This window comes from Anastrepha obliqua, chromosome 4, assembly GCF_027943255.1.
Source record: "Anastrepha obliqua isolate idAnaObli1 chromosome 4, idAnaObli1_1.0, whole genome shotgun sequence".
NCBI classification, from domain to species: Eukaryota; Metazoa; Arthropoda; class Insecta; order Diptera; family Tephritidae; genus Anastrepha; species Anastrepha obliqua.
The window spans coordinates 55435720-55462338 of record NC_072895.1 but is presented as its reverse complement, the minus strand read 5'-3'; the positions used below and the strand labels follow the sequence as shown (position 1 = coordinate 55462338).

Genomic DNA, 26619 nt, shown 5'->3' with positions numbered 1-26619 from the left:
TTTCATAGATGATCAAAAAATTAGAGTTAGGTTTTAACTTATATTTTTGAATGAAAACATAACGGTGAAAAAATTATTATTTATGGACTCTCCTCAAAACAAAAAAGCATAACAGTTACGATGATCGAAAAAATCGACACATTTCTGAGGTCGAAGCGCAAATTGAGGGAAAGTAATTCGTAGTCTAGTATCATGTAACCGCGCACAAATACACCGTTATAAGCAGATTGCGGTGCCAGTGAATATTAAAAAATAGATAGCGATTAGGTTCCAATGAGAAAAATAGATTGCACAAATGCACCACCACCAGAACGATAATTAATGCGATGGGATGCACAGCTCCTTTTTATCCCAACCACTTGCAAAAAATTAGGAAAGCTTATTCAAAAAAAAAAAAAACAAGTTATTTGTATTTAAAATGTATCATCCTTTTTTTTTAATAACTTTTTTATTGCTTCGAAAAAAATTGAGTGATGGGAAATCGTTATTTTAACCTACACGCACTCTACTGCTTATCTGCGTTTATATACTGCAGCTGTCTAGTTCTCAAGTGTCGAATATGATTGATGTACGACGTCTTTGCAAAAATTATAAATCTTCCCAAAGGGTGATTAATTTTGCGTCACCTATTTAGGTAGTCACGCTACTGAACGCAAGTGAAAGCTCTTACGTTACTTCGGCGAAGTAAAAAAAGTAAAACACACTTTGGAAGTTTGTCAAATTCCATTAAAAAGTTAGAGTTTCAAGGGGTAGATGACAGTTTCCATAGCCATGATAACAACGATATTTATAATGCTACACACTATTTTTGGCCATGCGGATAGAAAGTGTCGGCTAAAATTTATGAAATTTTAAAAAAGAATCCTGCTTTCGAAAACATATAAAAAGTAGCGAAAATGATTTGGGTTATAGCAACGAAGTAGCAAATGGCATTTAAATTCCCGGCCACATATTAAAATTTGCTCCGGTTACATTTTGCGATTTTGCGTGTTCCTTCTCGGCATACAAACTCACTTTAGCCGATAAGCGCCACAATTCTTGATTCAAAATATATCCGTAGTCTTGTTATATGCCATGAAGTGTCCGCTTTTGGGTGATAGTAAGAATAAAAAACCTAAATAAATATTTCCTTTTTATTAATTTCTGTAGATTTTGTGGGTATCCATAAAAATAGATCATTTTCACAATTTTTTTTTTTTAACTTTTGGTTTTGTAATAAATTATCGTAATATTAAATATTAAATGTGTGTCCAATTTTTTAGGCCTTAGAACAAATTTTGGGGGTAGCATCAAGAAAAGGAAAGTGTTTCTTGCATTAATGACATCAGGAAAGCTTCCACAAGTTCTGAGCGAACTGTTACAAAACACTATCTACATTGTGGATACCTGTGCCGGGGAATGTGTATTAAGTCCATTCAACGCCACTTAACCGAAATGAGGCTAACATATAAAATACCTACTTTCAAGCCCCCCCTACTAAATGGGGTGGCATGTACACTTGCTTCCGAGGTAAAATCATTCTAGATCGTAATCTCAACTAAAACCGAAACATTGAAAATAGGTATAGAAAAGCGGTTACTACACTTTATGCGTGCTTTAACGGCTATAGGTAATAGATGAGGCTTAAACCCGCGCATAGTTCACTGGCAGTACACTGCCACTGCCTATCCTATTCAAGGGGGTTACTTTTTGGTGACCAACATAAAAAAAATGTTATATCTAATATCAAAATGGAAAGCGTACAAAGGGCGGCGTCTATGCTTATCACAGAAACGGCGTTCTAACGGTAAATGGGTTAACGTTAAGAAGCTTGACTCAGAGTCAGTGGCTATCTTCACGAATAGATCAAGACTAAATATCTAATAAGGTGGGGATTGGCATCCACTCAGAAGTGCTGCAGCTGAACTTAAGGCTACTTGTCTGCTGATACTTGTCTGCTGATACTTATTTCAATCAAGCTGAGTTAATAGCTATAGGGCAGGCTTTGTTGTGGGCCAGCAACTCGTCTATTGCAACACAACCGATCACTACCTACAGTGCGTACCCTGGCACCCATCAATCAAAGTGGCAATTGAGTTTAGAGCTAGTCGAAATTAGCTGTCTAAGCGGTGCACCAAGTACGTTGTCTGGATCTCAGGGCACAGAGACATTCCTGGAAATTGCATCGCGGATGAACTGGCTGGAGGGAATCTCATCTTAAATCAATTTTCCTGTATGTGGGCATCCCTTTATCCTCAAACATCCCTTTATCCTCAAACAAGATCTGAATCAGGTCGGTCTACATCGCACAAGCCAACGGTAACTGGACCACGGAGCCCACTTGTGAGATAACTAGGCAGGTTTGGCGTAGAAGGAATGAACATGGCCTTCCATTAGGACAGTGATTGGTATCATCACCGGCCACCGCCTAATGGGAACATATGGAAAACGTATAGCGTTTCCCTCAAATGGGTTTTGTCGAAGCTTTAGAAACAAAAAGGGAGTGATTAGCGTTGAATACTTCCTCTGCCACTGCCACCCTCTTTCCAAAACCCCCTTCTTGGAATCGGCAACCATCTACAGTATTCTATCGTTTATCCGAGGGACGAAATGATTTCACCAGATTAGGAATTAAAAAGAGAATTTGAGTCCAAACTAGTGTTATTACAATGGACCTCCAATTCGTAGAAGAATTTGTCTGCTAATAGCAGTCGCCAGACCATAGCGAGCCTCTGACTGCATTTCTTCCATGAATAATCTTATCAAAACTGCCAGCTGTCATTCGGAAGCGGCATAAAGCTGTAAGCCAACCAACAAAAATGAATTTTTAGATCATAACTCTAAAAATTCTGTCTTATTAGCACCAGATAAAGTTAAATCGCGTCACATTGTGTTTTAGGCTATTTTTAATTAAAAAACCATAAACAAAATTATTTTCTATTCTATTTGATATGTAATATTTTCTTTTATGCTCGCATTTATGCAGTACTGAGGAATACATGATTTGTGTGCGTCCCTAGCACAGCTACCATTCCAGTTCCATGAAGCGAAATCACTCGCATACACGCATCGATTACGTTTGAAGAATTTGGAGCGACGACGAGATGGATCGGCCGAAGGCTAGAAGATGATATAAAGACTAAAAACTCCCAGAGTGGCGACTGTCGACTGGAAGCGCTTCAATATTTGCTGAAACAAAATACCTAAATTTATATTTACTAGTCATTTGTATGTATATCTAATTGTAAACTAAAAATGCAACAAAAACCAAATGTGCTAAGTACCTTAGAAATTTGTAACTTTTTAAAAATATAACAATTTAAATAAACATTTGTACATAGGAATGTACTTATATACACTATTATATCTCCACAAAAATACGTTCATATGTATGTATAAATTTTGTAGACTATATACACTTGTGTTTGTCCATAGATTTACATACATAAACTAAAGAGTGTATATGTATTTGCATTAGGGTGTCTCCTCAAGAAAGGCGCCGTTTTTCCAGTGAAATTTTAGAATTTATTACATCTTAAGATTTCTCCCAAAGTATTTAGGAAAAATGTTAAGATTTACACGAGCTGAACCGAATGGGAGGTAACTCAAAAAATCGGGTTTTATATATAATAAATACTTATAATTATTTTCCAAAAATATCTCTTCTAAAAATTCTTTCAGGCGTTAGAAGAGTTTATGCTTAAATGGTATGGATAACAAATTTTAAAAATTACTTCAACGAAATCAATATTAGCTTTTTTTTTATTAACGAATTTATTATTTGCGACGGCATTCCATTTTTCTTCGCATATCATCGTTCTATCTGTTGTCTCTCTATGTTCCACCTCTCGCATTTTGGGAGAAGGTGTGCTCCGCATCATCGTATTCAGTGTCGGCATAAATGCAATTTTGTAGATTCACCTCTACTATTCGCCACAAATACTTGCAAAAGGGTCCGTGCCCGGATAAAAACTGTGTGAGGTAATAGTCAACTTCACCGTACTTTCTTTCTATCTACTTTTTTAAATAGGGTATTAACCCCTCGGCAGGCACTGGCAAACCTGCGGGTGTATTTCTGCCACAAAAAAGCTCCTCATAAAAAAAATCTGCCATTCGGAGACGGCTTGAAACTGTAGGTCCATCAAGACGCACACCACAAACAGGAGGAGGAGCTCGGCCAAACACTCAAAAATGGTGTACGCGCCAATTATATATATAAATACTAGGACCGCCCGTACGTCGAAATCTCGACGTTATATATATATACGGAGAGCAAAATTTAGTCATGCCTTTTTTTTTAGTATTTATAGTCATAGAAAAAAGTTTAAACATATATAATCAAATAAAATATGTGAGTGTTTGTGTGTGTAAACGAAATCTATGCAAATCTGTCATTCTTTTTTAATGCTGCGTTTATTAATATTTTCACTTTTGTTTGCGGCTCCTTTACCTAATCATTGTTGTGCAGAAAATTTTAACAAAATCAAACGGTAATTCATTAAATATTTACATACATACAACACATTTAGTTCGCAATAAAGTGTATAATTAAACAGTAAATTTCATTAAAAATAAAATTTATATATTATATAAATAGTAAAACCATAAAAATGTTTTCTGGTCTACTCTGGTTAATTATTATTTATTATTTTCACCAACTGTTTTCGTTTTTCTACAAGGCAAGTGAGGAAACTTTCCTTATTGTTCGTCTTGTAGCAAATACACAGATTTGATTGCTTGTAGAATTCCTTCCGGTCTTTCAGAAATATAGCATACTTCAAGGATGCCAGTTTCGTGTATATTGAAGATGCGCAATAGCAGAGACATGGAAGAGAGGAAAAGAGGTAAGGTAATAATCTGTTATTAAAAAATTAATAGATGTATTGGAGCATGTATATGTATATATAGTGATGTGGAATTACTGAACTAGGCCAATTCGGTACTCATGCTGCGAGTAGTGGCAACTCTCTTAAAATTGTGATAGTGTTAGTTTTTATTTTTACTTATTTCTTTATTAATTTCCCCGGCAACAACCTTTGATTATATGTATTTCAGCATTGAATACAAGGAAGATGGCAATATATTTATATTTTAAAGCTAAAACTTATTTCTAAGGCGAGTACATTAAAAAAAGACGAGAGGCAGATAAAAGTACTAAACAATTGGTAAAATTGTTACGAAACTCGATTTTAATATTTTTCAACTTTTGTGGAAGGCTCTTCCAAAGACGAACAGCGAAAACAAAAAGTTGGCATTTGATGTGATCTAATTCACTTGGTGTTATATAGTCCATGCCTGGAACACTGAGGTTCGTTTGATATAAATATTTTGTGCAACACATTAAGGCATCTCAGAATTAATATTTTTTCAAGAGATATGAATACATTTTAGGTGCGTATATTGAAATGTGCTCACGACGTTTGTATTATACATATATATGTATCACTATCAATATTGTTATATACCACATTCTTCTTCTTTATCTTGAATAGCGTGATATTCGCTTAAGCACGTTTGGTCGAGTTTAACAAAGCGCACCCACCAGTCGTTTCTTTCTCATGCTAACCGGCGCCAATTGATACTTCCAGAAATACGGACTGTTAAAAATTCCAGTTGTATGGGAGGTGCTACGCCCCCTCTTCAGTTATACGCAGTTTTTGTGAATGTGGTAAGGATTAATGTCATATAACCCCTTACCAAATTTCAGTGGTCTAACGTAAATACTTTCAGAAATACGGACTGTTAAAAACTCCATTTGTATGGGAGGTGCCACGCCCTCTATATATATCAAAATATTTTTTAGCCTATGACCATCCCGGTAAGGTATCCAGTTCGTGTTTCAAATTTGGTTACGATCGGTTTATGCGTTTAGGACGCAAGTCGATCTATAGATACATAAATAATTAGAATTTTATATATATATATATAGATAATTCAGCGTATTCTGAAGTCAAACCGCTTTCTACAATTTTTCATTTACGACCTATGTACAATATTTATTAGCAAAGCATTAAGCGCGAGAAAGTACGTCCCGTCGACCAATTTTCGGCACTTCCAAATACCTGAATATTATTTGAGCTCTATGCAATTAACAAATCGCATAGAAAGTGTGATATGGAGTTCTAGCTTAAGAGTGAATGTATTTGGAAAATTATTATTATTATTTTAAAAATAGCTGCCTAATGTTATAGATCCAAAGGGAAGTCGGCGTTTAGTCCTATCCATCAGTTTTTCTTCTGTTACAAAAGTAAGGTATCAGTATACAAAAATTCAGCAGTGGATTCATTGGCTTAATTGAGCAAAAAATCGTTGAAAAGGCCACAAATACTTACGTTATTATTTGCACATAAGCCTGCGCCCGATTTTTTTACTTCGTACATTTCAAGCGCAACAAGAAAGTTTTTAAAATGGTTCGCCTCATTCTCGTACAGTTCATATCCCTTTGGATCGGCCGTTTTTTTCTGATAAATAGCGAAGCATTCTGGTGTCAAAAAGCTTGGTTTCCATGGCTTATTAGAATCCTCGCCATTTTCACTAACAAGATCTAGTTCACATGTAAAATAATCCGTTTTCGCTGCGCATATCGGGGTTATGAACTGGAAAAATACCAAAAGGAAGGAAAGTTTTGTTTTTGTATTAATTAGTGCGACGTCAATATATTTCCTGCACATGCAGTCCATCACTGCCTTATCACACTTACCAGGACGGAAAATAAAATCAATAACAAAAATCTAATTTTCATTTTCAAAATAATTTTGATGTTTTTCCATGCCACAAAATTGGAAAAAGAAAAAAATTAAAAATTAACTGAAGCTTCTTTGATTCCTCGTTTAATATCGAAAGCATGATTCAGTCTTTGAAGGTGAGTAAGTAGCTTTCTGGGATGACAGGCCCACGTAAAGCACGGTCATCGCACTTTCCCAAATTTACCTAGTTTCCTTGTTTCTAAAAAAATAAAATATCTCATTCCTCAACCCCAAAAACTTATCCTTTCCATCTTTACTCCCGCACAATAGCCAGCGCATTATTTGCATTGTGGCTACTAAAACAAGCAAAAACGAAGAAAAACACATATTTACACATTGCGATAATAGCGCAGATACACAAAATTTTGCGAAGTCCTTAACCATCTGTACGATCTTTCTGGCAGAAAAAAATGGAACACAGATGCCGCTCCAAGCAGTAAGAAGGCGTTATTCCTAAGCAACGACTGGTGGGTATTCCCAGTATTTAGTACGGAAGCGGCAGGCTAATCACCTACCGTGTCAGAAATCAAAATAGATTAACGAAACCAACCCCAGACTGAGTCTTGTCGAAACCCTCTGCTCCCGAGAGGAGTGAACACGGAAGAAAAAGTAAGTAGCTTTCTCGCTACCTCTTAATTTTACGGTAAATTACATATACATATATATACGTACTAACGAAATGTTAGTAACACACAGTGTAAATGTTGCAACTGTAACTATTCATTCAAAACTCGCTATTAAATACCTAACATAAGATTGATGATTGATAGTCGTTTCAATTTTAAAACGCTCCTGGAATATATTGCGAAGCAGGTAGCGAGTGTGCAGTCCTGTCTGTCTACTCGAATAATGCCAAACAACGGCGGCCGTGGCCATACCAAAAGAATCCTATATAGTAGTGTAGTCAGCTCAGTCCTTTTGTATGCCACACCGATCTGGGCTAGCGCATTGAACATGAACAGCAACGCAAGAAAACTGATAGCTGCCTATCGGCTAAGCGCTTTACGGACTATCTGCAGCTTTCGTACAATTTCTGATGACGATTCGTTGAAAGAAATACATAGAATATATATGTACATATAAGACTATCCGAACACGGTGAGGTAGAGTGAGGCGTAAAGTCATTATTGCAGCTGAAGAAACTTTTCGTTTAATCGCCCAATGGCAAGACCGGTGGAACAGATCACCGAAAGGTAAATGGACGCATGAGTTAATACTCATCCTTGCAACGTCAATCGAAAGGAACCATGGAAAAACAAACTACCACCTAACCCAATTCCTTTCAGATACGGCTTATTTCGAAAATACCTCCATGCTTCCATGAATCTTGACCAAATCCAGTTCCCCAAACAGCCCAATCTGCAAGGAGAGGGAAAAATATGTAAATATATATCTGTTGAGAGGTTGGAGGGCTAAAATGTTCCACAAAAATGGTCACAGTGGTTTTCACACATCATGAACGGCACGCTTTTCTGGATTCGAATACTTTAAAAATATTTTCCGGTCAGCTGTTGCTCTCTTTCGTGCCTCGTTGAGGTAAGTTTTTGTAAATTGTTTATTTAATATCCTTAATTATTTCGTTACTATGAGTTTTATAAATGACTAATTTCCGTCATTCTCTCTTTAATAAATCTGAACGAAGAATATTTCCTACACATTTGATGGAAGGCATAAAAATTACGTCCACATATAGGCTTATTTTGTATGCCAGCCAATTTTTTTTTTAATATAATGAAAACGCTCTTTTAAGGACTTACTAGCCGCGACCACTATCATGAGTTTTGTCGAATTTTGGCTTGACTCAAGTCTAACTACAAATTTTGTGCCATCTAAATAAATTTTACATTTGCACTAAAAAAAAACAATATTTTGTTTTAATGTACTTTCGATAACCAGTATAGCTAACATTTCTAATTTTTTATTTTCTATTTGAGTCCTTATTAGCCTACGTTTTTACTACCTGTACGCACGAAGGGAAAATGTTTCCTCTTTCTCCATCCTTCTTAAATGCAACCATTTATGAGGGAGTGTTAAAACTCCCTTGTCATTGTTTGCCTAATCTTTTTCCCCATTACCAACTAATGTTATGCGAGTTGATCTTCGTCCATGATATCATAAGTGGAACCACTGATAGCTCTTTTTACTACAACTCGTAAAATTTAATGCTTCAATGAAATCTTTACGTCGAATTCTAATACAAAAATTAAGCGATATTGGTATCCGTGGACTCGCCTTGAATCTTATAAAGAATTATCTTACTGGCAGAACACAATGTGTAAAGGTAGATGGTATTGTTAGTAGTGAAACGATGGTGGATATTGGAGTCCCTCAGGGGACAGTATTAGGACCTTTATTATTTTTGATATACATAAATGAAATATATAGTGCTGTACAATTTAGCCAAAAAAACCCTCACAATATAATATCGTATGCTGACGATACAACCATTCTTATAAGTGGCGATACTTGGGAGGATGCTGAACTAAATGCAAATTTAATTGCAAATAAAATATTTACATGGATGTGTCAAAACAAGTTATCTGTGAATATTAATAAAACGGTATTTCTAACTTTTGGAGTTTATAAAGGTTCTGTACCTGGAAATATTAATATATTTATGCATAATCATGATTCTAACAGCAAATGTAACTGTAATCCAATAACACGGGTTGAAAGCACTAAATATCTTGGCATTTTAATCGATTATAAGTTAAAATGGGATTTTCAAATTAATTATTTAATAAAGCGAAATAGATATTTAATCTTTGTTTTTGCCAAATTAAAATATATATTAAACAAAGAACAATTATTAACTATTTATTATACCCTATTTGAGTCAGTCACCTCTTACGGTATCGTAGCTTGGGGAGGTGCGTACAAATCTGAACTAAATAGGATTGAATTAGTACAAAATAAAATATTAAAAATAATATTTAAGAGTAAACAAAACTCAATAACGGATAATTCCTTAAATATTAACAACATTCTTTCGATAAAAAAGTTGTTCTACTTTACAGCTTTAATACAAAATTACAATAACTTAAAGAATTATTTTCTATCAAGGATAATAAATACTAGAAATAGACAAATTGAGCACATAAAATGTAAATTACGTATTGGTTCAAAATGTTACATAAACCATAGCATTAAATTATTTAATCAGCTTCCAATGAAGTTAAAAGCCTATGATGTAATTAACGACAAAAATAAAAAAGATATAAAAATCTGGTTAACAAAAACTAATTTACACCTATGATATTTGTTAATATCGCGCTATTTCATTGTAAAATAAAAAAAAAATAAAAAAAAAGGAAAATTATTTTATGTTCTTCATAGAACCGCTAGATATAAGTAAGTTTGTTGTTAGTTAGTTAGTAAGTCAAATGTATATTACGTATGTTGCATACAAAATTTATTTTGTTAAATGTTATATTTAGTTTGTAATATTGTCATTATAAATGCTACTAGCCTACGAACAGACTTTTAATAGTCTCTGTAGGACTTACAGTTTATTGTAAATTATAATGTATTATTATACTAGTAATAAATAAATTCAAATAAATTCAAATGAAATATTTTCAATTGAATTTTACAATTAATAAATGGTTATGAATTCAACTCTTTGCAATATAAAGTTAAAAATATGTATCGGGTGTTTTTTTAGCAGCATCAGAACTATCAATATCGATAACTCTGATTTGACAGCTGAGAATGGCGAACTATGTTGGCATTTCTGTTCAGAAAGATTTGGCAAGTCATCATGAATCGTCTAACGCTAGAAGAAATTGTGGAAATTTGGAAAAAATAAATCTGTTCGCGAAGTTCATAGAGCACTAGCGGCATCATCCGTCCTTATTATCTTCGAAATCAGGGACGAGCTGCACTATCGAGCCATGATGACTGAATTTTTGTTTTCAAATATTGATCAGCTAAACATCGACGACATTTACTTCCAACCAGATGACGCAACTTCCCATACAGCGCGCTTGCGGAGTATGCAAACCAACATTGACCCCATACGACCAGATTTATTGGAAAAAGTAGTCAAACATTAGACAGATCAAATGGACCATGCAACTCGTAGCCACGACGGATGTCATATTAAAAAATCCATGAGATTACGAGTCGTTGCAAAAGTCCGAGCAAAGTCAGAAAGATGGCACTACTAGCCCGTATCAAAAGTATGTTTAGTTAGTAGCATCTATTGAAAGAACACACACCAAGTTTTGGCCAGATCGGTCTGTTTCTTTGTATTTGGCATTCGTTTGAATCGAGGAAGTCGAATTATTTTCCTCTTCCACCACGACAACGCACCAGCTCATACCTCAGCAGTTGTGGTCACAAAATTAATGAAAATATAATTGCAACTCGTTTCACATACCCCCTCTTCTCCAGGCTTGACTCCCTCGGATCCCTGGGACTACTATTTGTTCCCCAATTTGAAGAAATGGCTGATGGGAAGGAGATTTTATTCAAACCCGATATATATTTTCTAGCCATAATGTATTTAAGACTGCCGTGCCTTCATATCATATTTAGTTCTAGTTCATTGTACCTAATCTGTAAGGTTCTGTGAAACCATTGACTTTAAATAAACAAACATATCCTTTGCTAGATGTTTGACGGCGCTTCTTCTCTTATTTGTTCTGTAAGTCTTGATGTTGCCCTATAAATGGAAGAGTCTGTAGTTTTTTGCCACCTCTGAATGAAAAAGTTCTTATGAGAAGCTTTTGCTTGATAGAAATGCATATCGAGAAATGCCTGATTCCGCTTCTGGACTCAAATAGGAGGCGCAAAAACAGCAACAAGACAAAGTCTCAGGAGGCCAAGTCCGTTTGAATAATGATAACGGTTTGTTTTTCGCCCAAAAACTCACGAACAAGCAGAGAAGTGCATGACAAATTGTATCACATTATTCGGGCTACTTCACGCTAATGGTGCATAACTCCAAGGTGCTATTCATTTTTCACCTCACGGTCTTCTGGACAGAACTTAGAGTGCACCACGCCAATGTAAATGCAGACAGCAGTGAGTGAAACCTTCACATTTGATCAAAATTGGTGTGATTTTTTTAAGTATTTGCTCTTCAGGCCGCTTCCTTTAGGATGGTGGGGCTTTGGTTTCAACTTCACAGCCATGTAACCATATTTCGTCGCTAATTACGACACTTTTGAGAAAATTTGGAGCATCGACGAATTCATTACCATCTGGAATTCGCAGAGAGAACGTAGGTTCGAATCTCGGTGAAACACCAAAATTAAGAAAAAGCTCACCCAAACACCCAAAAAGGGTGTACGCGTCAATTATATATATATATATATATTGCCATTCCAGCGGCATTCCATTGTTATAGCGAGAGCAAAGCTACAGCCTGCACTTCATTCCGCTAACACAAACACCGAAATCACTTCTTTTCTAGGGCTCAGGTTAATCAAGTTGAACGACGAAAAAAAGAAGGCTGCTATTGAAGTGACCGTACCACCAAGCGACCATCCAAACCCAGCTTTGCTCGAGATGGCAAATACTTGCCTAGTGTGGCAAATACTTGCCTAGCATAGCCAAAGACCTTCGGACTGCATCATTTGATGTCGCACCTGTTAGAAGAACAAAGCCGATTACAGCTAACGAAAGCATCTGAGCGATTTGTACAACGCTGATAGATCAGCAAAAGCAACAACAACGATTATAATTCATGTCACATCTACACTAGCGGAGTAATGTAAATAAATATTCGGCCAAGAACCATCACTAATACAGCCCTAGGAGGATTGTTTTACGCTCTTCGATCAAGAGGCAGTTGCAACAGCATAATTTGCTAAATTAATGTTTTTTTCAATTACTATTATTATTATTATTTTTTCAATAAGTACTTTATTAATTTTCTACTGTTACAATACATCATTTGTTAAAAAAGAAAACAGTGTTTCTGTATAAATTATGACTGCCTAAGATTATATAATTCACATAAATCTTATACGTACAAACTTTACATGAGTCAATTTGTATACTCAATTCTTAGTTCTTAAACTTATTATTAGATATTATATATATATATATATATGTATATATATATATTTTTTTTTAATTTTTTCGAATCTAGTAACAATTTTTGTAAGTAAATTTATTCTGCTTACTTTTTATACATTTTTTATGCAATTATTTTTCTTCCTATTTTCGCTATACCTAAGGATACAGAGAGCATATGTGTGTACGTTTTCAATTAAATTCTCAATTAATGCATATCTATGTAAATGAACATTAAAGAAACATTTGATTTAGGTATGTATACATTTTAAATATGTACAGTTTGAAATCTACATACATTCAGACAAAACAATATTCTTCAAGCATTTGAAAATAAATTTACATACAATATTACCAATTCATTTGTAAATTTATAAATGTACATGTAGACTTGTATGTATGTATATAGCATAGCGTGATTTATGCAAGAGAGTTTTAAGAGAGATTCAGTGGAAGATTAACAGTTTTTCATAGATAGCAAAGCTTTTGAGATATGCGTTTGGGTCGGCAGAATGTATAAATAGTATAATTACGGGATTATAAGTAAAATGCAAGAAATTTATGGAAGAATGTTTGCTAAGTGGCCATTAATAACATCAAGAAACTAATAAGTAAATAAACCAGCAATTATTTGGTTTTTGTTTTTATTTGCAAAGCTTTTGGATTGCAAAGTAAACAATTGAAATCATTCGCAAACTAAGCAGGTGCCGTAAACGTCATTTAATAAATTTATAAGAGAGATTCCTGCAGTATAGGTTTAAAATTTTTTCTTCATGTTTTCACTTTTTTTTATCAAATAAGGTCACATTGTATCACTAAAAATCACTTAAAACTAGTAGCTTCCCCCAACTCGATATATGCTAATTAGAATGCTATATTACTACTTATAAATTATGGTTCACATGTATGTAATTTTGTTCGTGCCAAAGCCAGTGATGATATTCCAAAAACAAAAAATGTTCATAATAAATAAAAATATTTATAAAAAAAAATGTTATCAAAATAAACAATGTAATAAAAACAAAATTTCTAAAAAGAAAAATCATACATTATTTGTGAGCGCGTGAGTGAGATTAAAAATGTTTATTCACATTTTGGCTTAAAATCGTATATGGCTGCTAATTGCATTGATAGACGGCGGCGTTAATCCGGATTACCGGTACAGCTAATCTCAATAAAATAGTAGTGTGACAGACGGTAAGCAGCTGATAGTTTTGTCAGTAAAAGATGGACCTCAGGCAACAAATACGGGTATTAGCTGTCCTGAAACTAAGAAATATCTATTTATTTAAAAACAAAATGTTGTAATACGTTCACATATAAGTAGATGATCTACCTTTTCGCGCTTAACTCAAAACCCGTTATTAAAAAGCGCGATTTCCCATGCAAAATTTCTCTCCCAAAATCAGAGATTATAAAATAATCCTAGATAATAACGATACTTTTTGAAATACAACCCTGTGTTTTCTGTGTATCGATAACTATTATTACGAATATAAGGAGAAACATCAAAATAAAAACTAAATGAAAGGGATGCCGGCAAAGAAAACAGGTCTGTAAACATAATTCTAATACAATTTTTGTTAAATATTATTAATTAGGGAATCATTTTACAGAAAAAAGCGCGTGTCCATAAACATTTTGTCCTCTTCTTACTTATTATAAAATGTAATATAGAATATCCCATGCGCATTGCGCTATAATTTTTTGCAACCTTAGTAAACGCCGCTTACGGATCTCCTCCAACTGTTTATTATTAGCAGCCAATTGCGCAATTGAATTAGCTTTTCCTTCTCCTTATATTTTATTCATATCGTTAATAATAATTAAAGAAACCAAAAACACCGAAATATTCCACCAAAATAATTTCTATGAAGAAAAACCGCTCAAAGTAGTATTGACAGCTGATTGTTAATTTTGCAGGTAATCTGCCATATGTGGACGGGTAGATTAATTTGGTGGATTTATAGGTGATTAATGCATATGTGAACGTATTATTAAATTGCAATTTCTCAAACTGCTCCGAATTATCAAAACAGTTAATGGAATTTCGAGCGTATTACTGAAAAGTAGCATTGCATCCAGTTTTTTTTTTTTTTTTGTTCTTCGTTTTTAAAGCTTTATTATTTTTCATTTACAATAAATATTAATCGTCGTTTTTGGGCAGTGTGGCCATCGATAATTCCTCTAATTCGCTAAAATTATGGGAATTAAGTGTAGTAGTTGATTCAGATTAGTTACACTTAATTCCTGAGTTCATTCCGAATTAAGTCGTTAATCCCGATTAACACAATGGTTATGTAACAGCCGCTCGCTTAATTAATTCATATGTGTAGGTACCTATGGCTAGGCGTTCGCTGATACATTGAAAATGTGAGACCTTCGTTAAGAAATTTTTGTAAATAAAAAATAAGTTTCAGCACACAAAGTGCTTTGGAACTTCATTTTTTTTATGTATTGTACATAAAAACAAACCATCACAAATAATCACAAACTAACACAAAATAATTGAAAATAATTGAAAATATTGCCAAGAAATGAAAAATCACTAATAAATTGTTCTTAGTTAGTACTGGCTTTGCAGGGTGTTTGTCTTTTAACAGCTTACAATTTAGAAATTAATTTAACTATTTTAGGTTCTATTTCAGATAATCTACTAATTATAAAATACATACATCATTGTGTGTGCGCAATTATACATATACATATGCACTACAATATTAAGGACTTATTTAAAAGCAAATGATTTGCATATTTAAACAGTGCTGATGAACATATTTTATTAAAATCATATACGGTATATTATTTTAAATAAAAGGCTAGGAGAAATAAAAACAATTGCACTAATAAAAGTTTAAAAACAATATCAATATCCAATATCAAATATATTGCTGAGTTGCGCGTCATATGTCAATGAGCATTGCTTTTATTTTTTTTTTATTTCAACCTTTAGTTTGCAAAAATTCAGGAAATCAGCAACCTGCACGTGACTAATTTTGTAATCTTATGCTAAATAAAAATGATATTAATCGAGCAACTTTAACAAATTAAAAATGTAGACAACTCCGGCATGAACATGAAGTTTACACTGTTTAGGCACAAATCGATCCACACTGAGTTATCAGAGATTCTAATTTTCTTGCGCATACGCGTACATATGTACAAATGCAGACTAATTAGGCAATTAGAAATAATATCAAATACATTCGCCTGGATGTTGTGCACAGAATTTTGGAAATATTGGCTCCGCCTCCAAGCCTAATTCGACAAGTCGATTACGAAATACAGACATACGCTTAAAAACATCCTGTGGTACCACATCGAATTCCCGATCATCGTCTAGATCACTCCATAGTCTGAATAAATGATATACAAAAAACGTAATATTATTTAATATTTTGAAGTCTTTAAATGCTAATGGTAGAGTGTTTGTTTAAGAGAATGAGAACGTAAAATGATAATGCAAAAGATACAATCAGCAAAAATGCGATGCCATTTTTTGGCCATTTATCTTCAATTCTTGCACAAACTGTATTTTATAGGCACGTAAGCATCGATCCTTACGTGTAAATGTTACACGTAGTCGAAGGACTACGGTTGAGAACAACGACGGAATGACTTTTCGGTGTCTTCTTCAACACTTCGCCCTATGAACTTCGTGAGCAGATTTATTTATTTATTTATTTTTTTTTTTCAAAGAAAATTTCCACAATGTGATAGCGTTGTTCTGGCTTGAACGATTCAACAAGAATTTGCCATTCTCAGCCGTCAAACCTTAGTTATAGATATTGATAGTTCTCACGCGGCTAAAAAAAACACCCGATACTTACCTTTCGCCTAGTGCAGCAGAACGCGGCCATAATCGATTATCCAATTGATACTCATCGGTTTGCTCCGTCCACATGCAAGCCTCGCCGCCCAGTACCTAAATGGAAAAAGAAGAAGAAGAGAATAGAGTTAATTAGAGAACAGGACACATTTTGGTTAATGCGAATTATTTAAACCTTAAACTATAAAGCGACATTATTGTTGTTGTTTTTGTGGTTATTGTACAGCATAAAGCATTCCCCATACATTTTTTGGGGAATACTGCTGAAGTAACAGCCCTCGGCCGGATGTAAATAGTTACCTGTTTTCGCTGCGCTTTATTTAGCCGCATGCGCTCCCACGGTCTATGTTTGTACACATTCTGCCAAGTGCGGTAAGGCGAACAGGCGCCCTCACCTGTAAGCATAAATTTCATATGTATGTGCAACCCTCCATTCAATCTCGTTTGGCTTATACGTATGCCTCTTCTTATCACTCACCTGTTGATCGCCAATTACCGAACCCACAGTCCAGATACCAGGCATCCACATGGGAGAAGATCACATTGAAACCGTTATCAATGAGATCATAGTTTTCCTGCCACGAACTACCGCCCCACACTTGCACAGCAAATCGGCTGCTTGGAAGACATTTTGTATTCGTCAGACCACTCGACCAAACACTCACTATGCGCGGCTCGATATTATTGTTTGCGATTTTCAGTCTACAATCAACAAAAATAAATATTTGAATATTACAGTCAACCAAATTAAATATTACAATATTAAAAAAAAAAAATACAAAAATTAATATTTAAAAATGAAAAAACAAAAAATCGTGCATCGCCTAGTTCCACCTTGTCGTTTGCAACACTTACCGCGTCAACGCATTCAACATAAAATCACACCAAAGTCCACGCAAGTCTGTGTCGTTGAAGTACTGACCCCAACATTCAAGATTCACCTCATCACCGCCGAGATGAAAATAATCTGTTGGGCCGGTAGCATTCAATAACTCCTCATACAGACGCTGCAGTACAAGATAAGTGTTGTTGTTTTTAGGATTCAGTTGCCCGCACGGAGGTTCACCACAGAAAAAACTCCACGGTTGTTGATTTATACACAAACATAGATCGCCAAGGCCACGTTTTGGTCCCCATTCCCAACCGTTACCAGCGTGCGCCGGCGCATCGATCTCCGGCAAGACTTGTACGCCATGCAAACGCGCAAAAGCTGCCACATCACGCACATCTTCAAAAGTGTAGGTTTCATGTTCCGAGTAGGCGCCATGCATTGCCATTTCGGGGAAATGTTTCGACACATAGGGAAAACTTTGGGAATCGGTTATGTGCCAATGGAAACGATTGAGCTTCGCGTGTGACATGCCGACAATGGTGCGTTTGATTGCCTCTACCGAGAAGAAATGTCTTGAAGTGTCCAACATAAGGCCGCGATAACGAAACCTCGGTGTATCAACAATTATTGCCTTTGACAGAATGCGCAAGAGATTGTCATCGTCATCGTACCAGATCAATTGCTGCAGTGTGGACAAAGCGTGGCGAGCGCCAAAGAATGAATTAGCGGTGATGTGAACATTAACGGTTCCTCGTTCATCTGGAAGTAATAATTTTTAGTAATATATGGTTGAATATAGTTTGATTTACAATAACAAAATGTAATTGATGTGTACTATACAAAAATGAGAGATATGTATTTCCGTCATATATGTAGGATCAAATTAGACCAAAGTTTATCTTAGTGCTTTTGAGTCATACAATTATTCATCACTATCAAAGCATCGTCAGATTGACTTATGCCCCGAATCAAACAACAACCACTACCTATTGAAAGTAATGCGCCCAACTCAACTAGTGAAAGCCGCTTGGTTTTGTATAGCATAATATCATATTTTATATAATGTAGCAAGCTGAGTTGCAACATCGGCATCCCTTTTTCTTTGGTTCAATCTCGTCGCCAAAGCGCACTTTCTATACCTCCTCGTGCGCTGCTCATGAAACCCAGGTCCTATAATTTATACTGCAGGACTCTTAATTTGTTTATTTATTACTCTGCTTATGCCTAAGCTCTTTAGATCGATGGGAAAGAAATTTGAAGATACTATTAATGGTTGCCCTAAATAGGTTTTTACTGATCGTTGAACTGTAGGGTAATCTGAATGGTTGTCACTGGGGATCAAAACTGTAAATAAACCGATATTTTTTGAAGAAAGAGCGGAACCTCTTTCTGAACGTATACCACTGCAATTGCCAACAAAGTACAGAGGACACATAAACATCCTTCCAACATACAAATCATTTGGCCGGCCGGTTTTCTGCCACGCAACGCAAGTTTGCTCGCACTTATGACAGTCGCACAATGCATCTTATGTCGTTGTGACAGGACTTGCATATTTAAGTCCTAAAGATCCTGTTATTTCTTTGAGCTTAAGGTCGAAATCCAGAAAAAGTATGTAGCTAACTGTCACATCCTATCAAACTGTAAGCGACATTAACCGAGGTTCAATCAGCAATCAATTTAATCAAAGGCCTACCACAGGCGAAGAGCTCGAATTGCCTGACGAGAGTCGTGTAATACCGGCACAATTAAGCTCTGAAGACTGTAGCATGTTAAACATATGTCGAAGCTACGTACGATCCTGACCACCGTCTCCTATATCGCACTCATCTAAGATCGCTATTCTTCGGTCTGATCATCCGAAAGCTTTCAGATCCTACAATTGTGTGACCCACTTGGAAGAATACAGACCGACATAGATGAGGCTTAATAAAGCATCTAACTCTTCAGCTACTAATTCCAATCGAAAAGGTTACTTTTTGGCATAGATTTCAATATATATATACTGGTGATTACGAAATATGTATGCCTTGGAATGAGAAACTAAACGACTTTTCATGAAATTTCAACCCCATCTAAATGGTTATCGAACATTTGAATTAAGTATACAAAATAAAAAATTATCAACTTGTGTAAGTATTATTTTTCGTTTACTTACGTGCAATGGAAAGTTTGTAGCTCTCATCGGTGTCCAAGCTTAGATTTATTTCGCCGGACTTGTGCACCTCCACCTGCACCAGCAGCGTGCCTATGTCACAATGACGACGCGTGTTGAATACATTGCTCAAAATTCCAGCCGGTGCCACATTCTCATTTAAGCCCACTTTACCCAGCGCTCGATCAATATCGACATTCCGCCGTATGCGTTGATGGTGATCTGCACCTGCCATTTCTGATGCACTATCACCTGCAGCTGCAACAGAGTGACCAGTGTGATACGCCTCGTAAGCTGTATCTCGACGCGCGCGATTATGATTCTGCTGATTTTGTTGTTGCTGCTGTTTATGAATGTAATGAATTTCAGGCACTTGAGAGCGCACACCGGAATTAACATCGGTAGACACATCCCGACCACCAATACCGGCGACTTCTGAGGTTTCATCCGTACTTGGCAGTCGTTGTATGCGACGCAGATCGCTTAGGAAATAGGCAAAAGATTGTTTGAATTGTGATTCGACTGCGCTGTGCGGTGTGTCCATGCGCAGTTGCACATCTTCCATTGTGAATGTGAGAGACACTGAACTAATGGCAGTCTTTATAGTCGGATGCGGCCAAATATTGACTTCGCCGCAGGTCATTGCGCATGTCATGAAGGGTATGCGGCGTTCGGTGGACACTCCACCACCATACGAATGTCGTACGCAACGTTCATTCTCACATTTGTATGTCCACAGTTTTTCATCAGGTCTGCGTGTATGAGAAAGGAATCACAAAATTTATTTTCTGTTATGTGTGCAAAATCATCATAATCAACTTACAGTGGCGGTCGCATTTTAACATCACGTCGGCGATTCATCGATTTCTCAACTAAAAATGCTTGCGGCTTAATACCATCTTGTTTCCAGTATAAAACTATTAATATGAATATCGTTACCGTCAGCAGTATGAGCAACACGCGACGCAATGACACAGTAAAGGCCATTTTGAGGACGTGACGAAACCTGGAAAAAAATGAAAAATTTAGTTCTTCCTTATTTGAGTGTATGGAAAAAATATGTTGTTATGTTTATAAGAGCAAAAAAAATAGAAAATAATTCAGACTCATTCCATAAATATTATATATATATTTTTTTTAATATTGTTCTGCTGCCCAAAAATCACGTATGTATGTACTAGATGGTGCCGCCATAGCCGGATGGGTTGATGCGTGACTACCATTCGGAATTCGGAGAGAACGTAGATTCAGATCTCCGTGGAACACCAAAATGAAGAAACAGTTTTTTCTAATAGCGGTCGCCCCTCGGCAGACAATGACAAGTCGCCAACAACAGGACGCACGCCACAAATAGGAGAAGAAGCTCGGTCAAACACCCAAAGAGGGTGTAAGCGACAATAATATAAATATACATATATATAACTTAAGCCCTGACCGATAGGGGCTTCCAAAAAATTAAAGTTGCGGTGAACCAACTGTTCACCGATAACATAAAAAACGCGATTTCAATTGTTCATTTTTAATTTTTTTTCCGCACTACTTGCGGTTCTGATTCTAACTAAACTTTACAAAATATAATTCTTACCAACTAACTTCTTAATTTAAGCTAATTCGCCAACGTTGCAGTTCCCACCACTTGCTGGTATTTCGCAATCGTTGGGTTGCGCGTGTTGGCCAATATGCTGGCCTTGCAATTCCCAAGCATTGGATATTGCAATTGATCGCTTGCGCGTGTGTCGCGTCAGCGAAAGTTCTTGTGTGAACTTTAATTGGAGCAATGAACTCACGTGTAGTGCAATGTGATCACAGGGTGCGACGTTGGGAAGTATAGTGGCAACATAACTTATATATATACGAGATGGTGGAAAGTGAATCACCCTATAGAAAAATTTATTTAATAATTTTTGCAAATGGCGGCGTACTTCATTTATATATGGCACTTGGGAACTAAACAGCCGCAGCATACAAACAGACAAGCAATGGAGCGGGTAGAAGTCAAAATAAATATTATATTTCCATCACTCAAAACAATTTAATTTTTATTTAGTAAAAAAGTTATTCAAAATACATTTGTATGTATGTAGCATTGTACAATGTATGTGATCGTGATACAATTATAAATTATTTATAAATAAAAATAAAATTATAAAAACCAAGCTGAATTTTTGAGCAACCGTAAATCTGCACTTTATTGTACTAAAATTTAATAAGCTATAATAAAACTGCATACCAATTTTTTTTCTAGAAATTCTAATTAAAAACCGCGTGATTGGAATGCTCGCGGAATTTTTCTAATTTTTGAATAAAAATTCCACAACTGCATTTATATGGTTTTTATTAGAATGACCAATGGACATTAAATAAAGAGAAGTATCCAAAACAGATCAAAATCCCATTTGATGTTCAAAAACTCGATTCAAAATTTACTACGTTACTATGATAGCAGGTACAACTGCTGGCGTTTTTTGGCATTAAAAATAATTTTGAGTTTAAGGAGCCCCTTCTTGTGTTTTAGCAAAGACAAACAGTACAAAGAGCGGCAGTTAAAATCTTTATCGCCTGAAATGAAAGTGGCAATCAGAGCAAATGAATTATAAGAAAAAAGAGAAAGAAGGAATAAATTCACATAAGTGGCCAAGAAAAAAGTAGGGCAAAGGATATGTAGGCCACATAGTAGAGATGTTTTTGTCAATATCAAAGAATGTGGCAATTAGCACTCGTGTATCACGTGTAGGTTGATTTTAATGATTGTAATTATACTTTCATATGTTTGAAGGTGCACACAAGGGAACTATCATATATATGGGCATATGGCTATAACACACATATGGTGCACACATACAAGTACAGTGTATGTATTTTTGGGTACATTTTTCGAATTGGTCTCGAGTGGTCTGATTAAAAAAACGCAGGAAAATAGTAAAGAAGTACCTGCTGAATTCATTTAATATTTACAGCGTTTTCCGAATTAAAATATGTGTTATTTTTTTATATTAAACATTCTTTAACAAGTAAATCAAACTTTCAAACTTTATACAAAATTTAAAAAATTTAACAAGTTTTCAAATTAAAATTTAACTATAAATTTTTAATCGGAATTTTTAGAAAAAAATCATGTATGTCCATTGAATTTTGGTATAATAAAGTCCCAGTTTTAATTAGAAGTAAACGGGGTTCATATAATGAGACAGAATCAGTGGAATTCAGGGCAGAGGGAGCAAAATTCTTTACACTCGTTCAATTCGGTCAATAGAGAATTGGCGGTATGATCTCGAAATAAACACAGCATATTCTAAAGTAGATTGGTCAAAAGCACTAAATAGCAATTTAAGGATATAAGAGTCTGCGAAGTTCGAAAGTCTGTTCGGAAAGAAGTAGGCTTTGATAGTGATTTTTGTAAATATAAAAACCTGAAAAACTGTTGTTGAAAATATCATAAAAGCTATGACAATTTTTCAAATAAATATAGAAAAATAATTTGAATTCAATTACGTAATGAACAAAAACCTAAAAAAAAAGAATCAAAAAATTAAAAAAGGCAATTTAAAAATCAAGGCAAAAGGCAACAATCAATCAATCACAGACACAAGGATTTGACTTGATATTGTGTACAGTTCATACAACAATAACCGTATAAATCCTAGTTTAAAACATTGTTCGAATAAAAAAAAAATTTCAAATTTTCATCAAATTCTTCAATTTTTTAAACAAAATTTTTAGAAACTTTTCCGGTGTATAAAGGGTGGTTAAGTTTAAAGGGCCGGTGTTAATTTTAAATAAAATACAATTTTTTTAGAAAATTATTGTCATTTCTCTTTATTATGATAATATTGGCTTAAATACGTATGGAACAAAATATCGGCTAAATAGCCGCCGCGGTCTCGGCGGCACACCTCCATCCGATGGTCCAAATTTTCGATGACGCTGTGGCATAATTGAGGTTCTATGCCGTTAATGTGCCGAATTATCTCATCCTTTAGCTCTTGAATTGTTGCTGGCTTATCGACGTACACCTTTTCTTTCAAATAACCCCAAAGAAGGAAGTCCAACGGTGTCGTTGACGTTTAGGTGTGGTTCACATTCAACATCGGCCCTTGAAATTTAACCACCATTTACATAGTTTTGTAGAAACGCACTTGCAGGCTTGCCACGGACCTCCTTCGCCATTGTTTCACACACAAATTGTCAGTGAAAATAAAATTTTCATATAAAAACATTTTGAAGTTTATTTTCATTTTTTTAGGATACGCGAATCATTTTACGTTTACGCAGAACAAAAATCGACTCCCAGAACAATGTTTGAGAAGAACAACTAAAAGACCATCCTCAACATTTTCCATTGGAGACGAGGCAACATTTAAAAGACTATTCCAGTTTGAGTCAGATTCGTCGCTAACAAAATTTCCTTTAAAAAAAATCACCAAACAGATTCACCACTTCTTTACTGGTGATAGCTGATTTATCATCCAGAAAAAACAGTTGGTGGAAGACTAAAACAGAAAATACTAAATTTGATGTATTGCCAAAAAAACTTTATTATATTTTATTAATTTATTCAAATAAATAATTAATCTTAATGTAACCTAATTAATCTTTAACAATTAGAAAGCCGAAGACTGATTTTGTCCCTGTATCTTTTGTTTAATATTATCAAGCGTAAAATTCACGGATTGTGGATTGATTTCACTCATAGCCAAAAAATATGGATATATTCACAAAAACCATCACTTACCCCATGCTTCGAATATTTACACACAAATTTACCCTATGAAAAAATCACTTTTTCCCATAGGAAAATTAGCGAAAAACATTAATACACATGGATGTAAAAATATTGATGTGTGTATTTAAAGCAGGTGACAGCGCCTATTTGTGACAGCGTCTAACATAATAATTATCTGAATATAAATCACTGGCAGCACATTCGGTTCGACATTATTAACACACTTTTAGTTTCACTTATTTTACCAAACACGATGTTATTTCCTACACAACAACAAAAGCGCTATTATACCAGACACTCAAATGTTTGTCATTTCTGGCATTGCGTTTGTTTGCCACAAAAAAGCGCAACTGCAACATTTCACTATGCTGCTGATCCACTAACACCCACTACATTCAGCCACAAAGCCAACGCCACTAACAACAACAATTGGATGAGTAAAAAATTAGCACTTTAATAGCCATTTAAGAACAGGAATGCAATGAGGAATTTTATTTCTTCTTTTGTCTTTCGTCTTTTTTTTTTTGTAAAGAATGCGTATTCACTTCATCATCATCATCATCATCCAATGACTCTAGTTGGCCCACTACACTGCGCTCCGAGTGAGTCCTTGCCACTGGTTGTGGTGCTAGCGAGTGCGCGCCTTATTTAACTTTGAACACACCATCGACCCAACGGCGAGTCGATGCCAGTCAGTGCTTGTCAGACATCGCGTGTAGTAAAATTACTAGCACGCCAAAACACCAAAAATGAAAACACACACACGCGCAGTACAAGAATGAGCACAATTCCAATAAACAAAAAATACAAACAAAACGAAAATATATTTTACTAATGTACAAGTGTGAGAGTCAAAAGGCCAAATAAGAGTATGTATTTGTATGGAAAAGGCCAAAGCAATGGAGACAACAGAAAAACAAAAATGAGCTCGCAGGCGCAATTGAAAGTTCGAATGAGGCATGGAATGTTTGCCACAGGCGCTGCAACACCAATAGCAGGATATCAGAAAAGTAGAAGGCAATGCCAAAAGCATAAGCGAAAAAAGCCCACAAGAATGTTGACCCTCTGCGTTTGTTGCATTTAAAAGTGGTAGCAGTGCGCCGTGCTTTTCTTCCTCTAACGCCGAGTAGTCACTTGTGCTACCGCAATTTGGTTGCTGTAATGATTTTGCTGTGCGACTAGACTCATTTTGTAAACCTTTTTTAGTGCAGATCTGTATTTCACACACTCGAATAGATCAGAGAGGTAGGTAATGTCTCGTGCCCATATGCGCTCGGTTTTTACTGTTTTTTTATTTAACCCTTCACGAATTTGAGATCCCGCCTTTGGCTTTCATAATCACTGCCTACGGTAAGGAACTATCAAATACCATTGATTCTGATCTTTTGGTGAGTCGTCAAGATTTTCCTTCCACACAAAGTGCATGCACTCGAATTTCTTTATTTGCTTGGATTTTTTTTTCAGGTGAAAGAAAATCCGTTACAACGTAGGTCAACTATAAAACCATAAGTTCTGGGTATACTTTTCTAAACATTCCGAATAAAAAGTTTGAAATTTTCACGAAAATTCTTTGAATATTGTATTTTAAAATTTTGTACAAAGTATGAGTCATTTGAGTTATTCAGTTTTTGTTGTAATAAAGGGTATTTCAACAGTAACGCCTAGATTCAGTAGTAAATAATTCCCAGACGGTACTTTTTTATGCTATCTTTGACGATTGTCTGGTAGGTAAATGTACAATTTTACAAGATAGAACAACGCGTTAGAATTATTGAAACTTATTATGAAAATAGTCGATCTTTAAAAACAGTATATCACAAAATTCGTGCTGATGAACAACCTTCAACATTGATATCTGGACGCTCGCAAAAATTAGGCATTCATGAATCGACTGTTTAGGGGACTTTACCTCTAGAGGGGTTTATAGTGGGCACTAAAATTATGAAATTTTTTACATATAATGGGTGTTTTTTTAGCTGCATGAGATCTATCGATATCAATAACTATGGCTTGATAGCTGAGAAGGCAAACTGTGTAAATAAACAAAAACAATCTAATCGCGAACTCCATAGAGCATTAGTCACACAGAGCAACATCGGCCCTTATTTCCTTCGAATTGAGAAATACTGACTGAGTTTTTTTTCCAAAAATTAATCAGCTAGACACCGACTACATTTTGGTCCAACAAGATGGCTCAACTTGCCAAACAGCACGGTTAACAATCTATTTATTACAATATTTAAGCCACCGTTGACGACATAGGGCCAGATTTATTGAAAAAAGTAGTCAAAACTTGTAATGGGCCAAGTAAAATCTAAATTTTTACATGTT

General features: G+C 35.3%; 2 protein-coding genes across 5 annotated transcripts in view; both read right to left on the bottom strand.

Moving 5' to 3' along the window:
* Window positions 1-4390: 4390 nt before the first annotated feature.
* Window positions 4391-6797, bottom strand: LOC129245681 (uncharacterized). Its single transcript, XM_054884008.1, has 3 exons — window positions 6680-6797; window positions 6312-6575; window positions 4391-4754 (listed from the first exon to the last, which is right to left on the bottom strand). The coding sequence occupies exons 1-3, from the start codon at window positions 6719-6721 to the stop codon at window positions 4611-4613; spliced, it is 450 nt and encodes a 149-aa protein (XP_054739983.1). The 5' UTR covers window positions 6722-6797; the 3' UTR covers window positions 4391-4610.
* An 8506-nt stretch (window positions 6798-15303) lies between these two features.
* Window positions 15304-26619, bottom strand: part of LOC129243625 (probable beta-hexosaminidase fdl) — a 74586-nt gene continuing 63270 nt past the window's right edge. For all 4 annotated transcript variants that reach the window (XM_054880783.1, XM_054880781.1, XM_054880782.1 and 1 more), the window contains exons 2-8: window positions 20389-20571; window positions 19569-20317; window positions 17434-18169; window positions 17057-17280; window positions 16879-16973; window positions 16580-16674; window positions 15304-16105 (exon numbers count right to left, since the gene is read on the bottom strand). In XM_054880783.1, coding sequence (XP_054736758.1) covers window positions 15946-16105; window positions 16580-16674; window positions 16879-16973; window positions 17057-17280; window positions 17434-18169; window positions 19569-20317; window positions 20389-20552 — 2223 coding nt within the window. In that variant the 5' untranslated portion in view covers window positions 20553-20571 and the 3' untranslated portion in view covers window positions 15304-15945. The remainder of the gene's footprint in view (window positions 16106-16579; window positions 16675-16878; window positions 16974-17056; window positions 17281-17433; window positions 18170-19568; window positions 20318-20388; window positions 20572-26619) is intronic.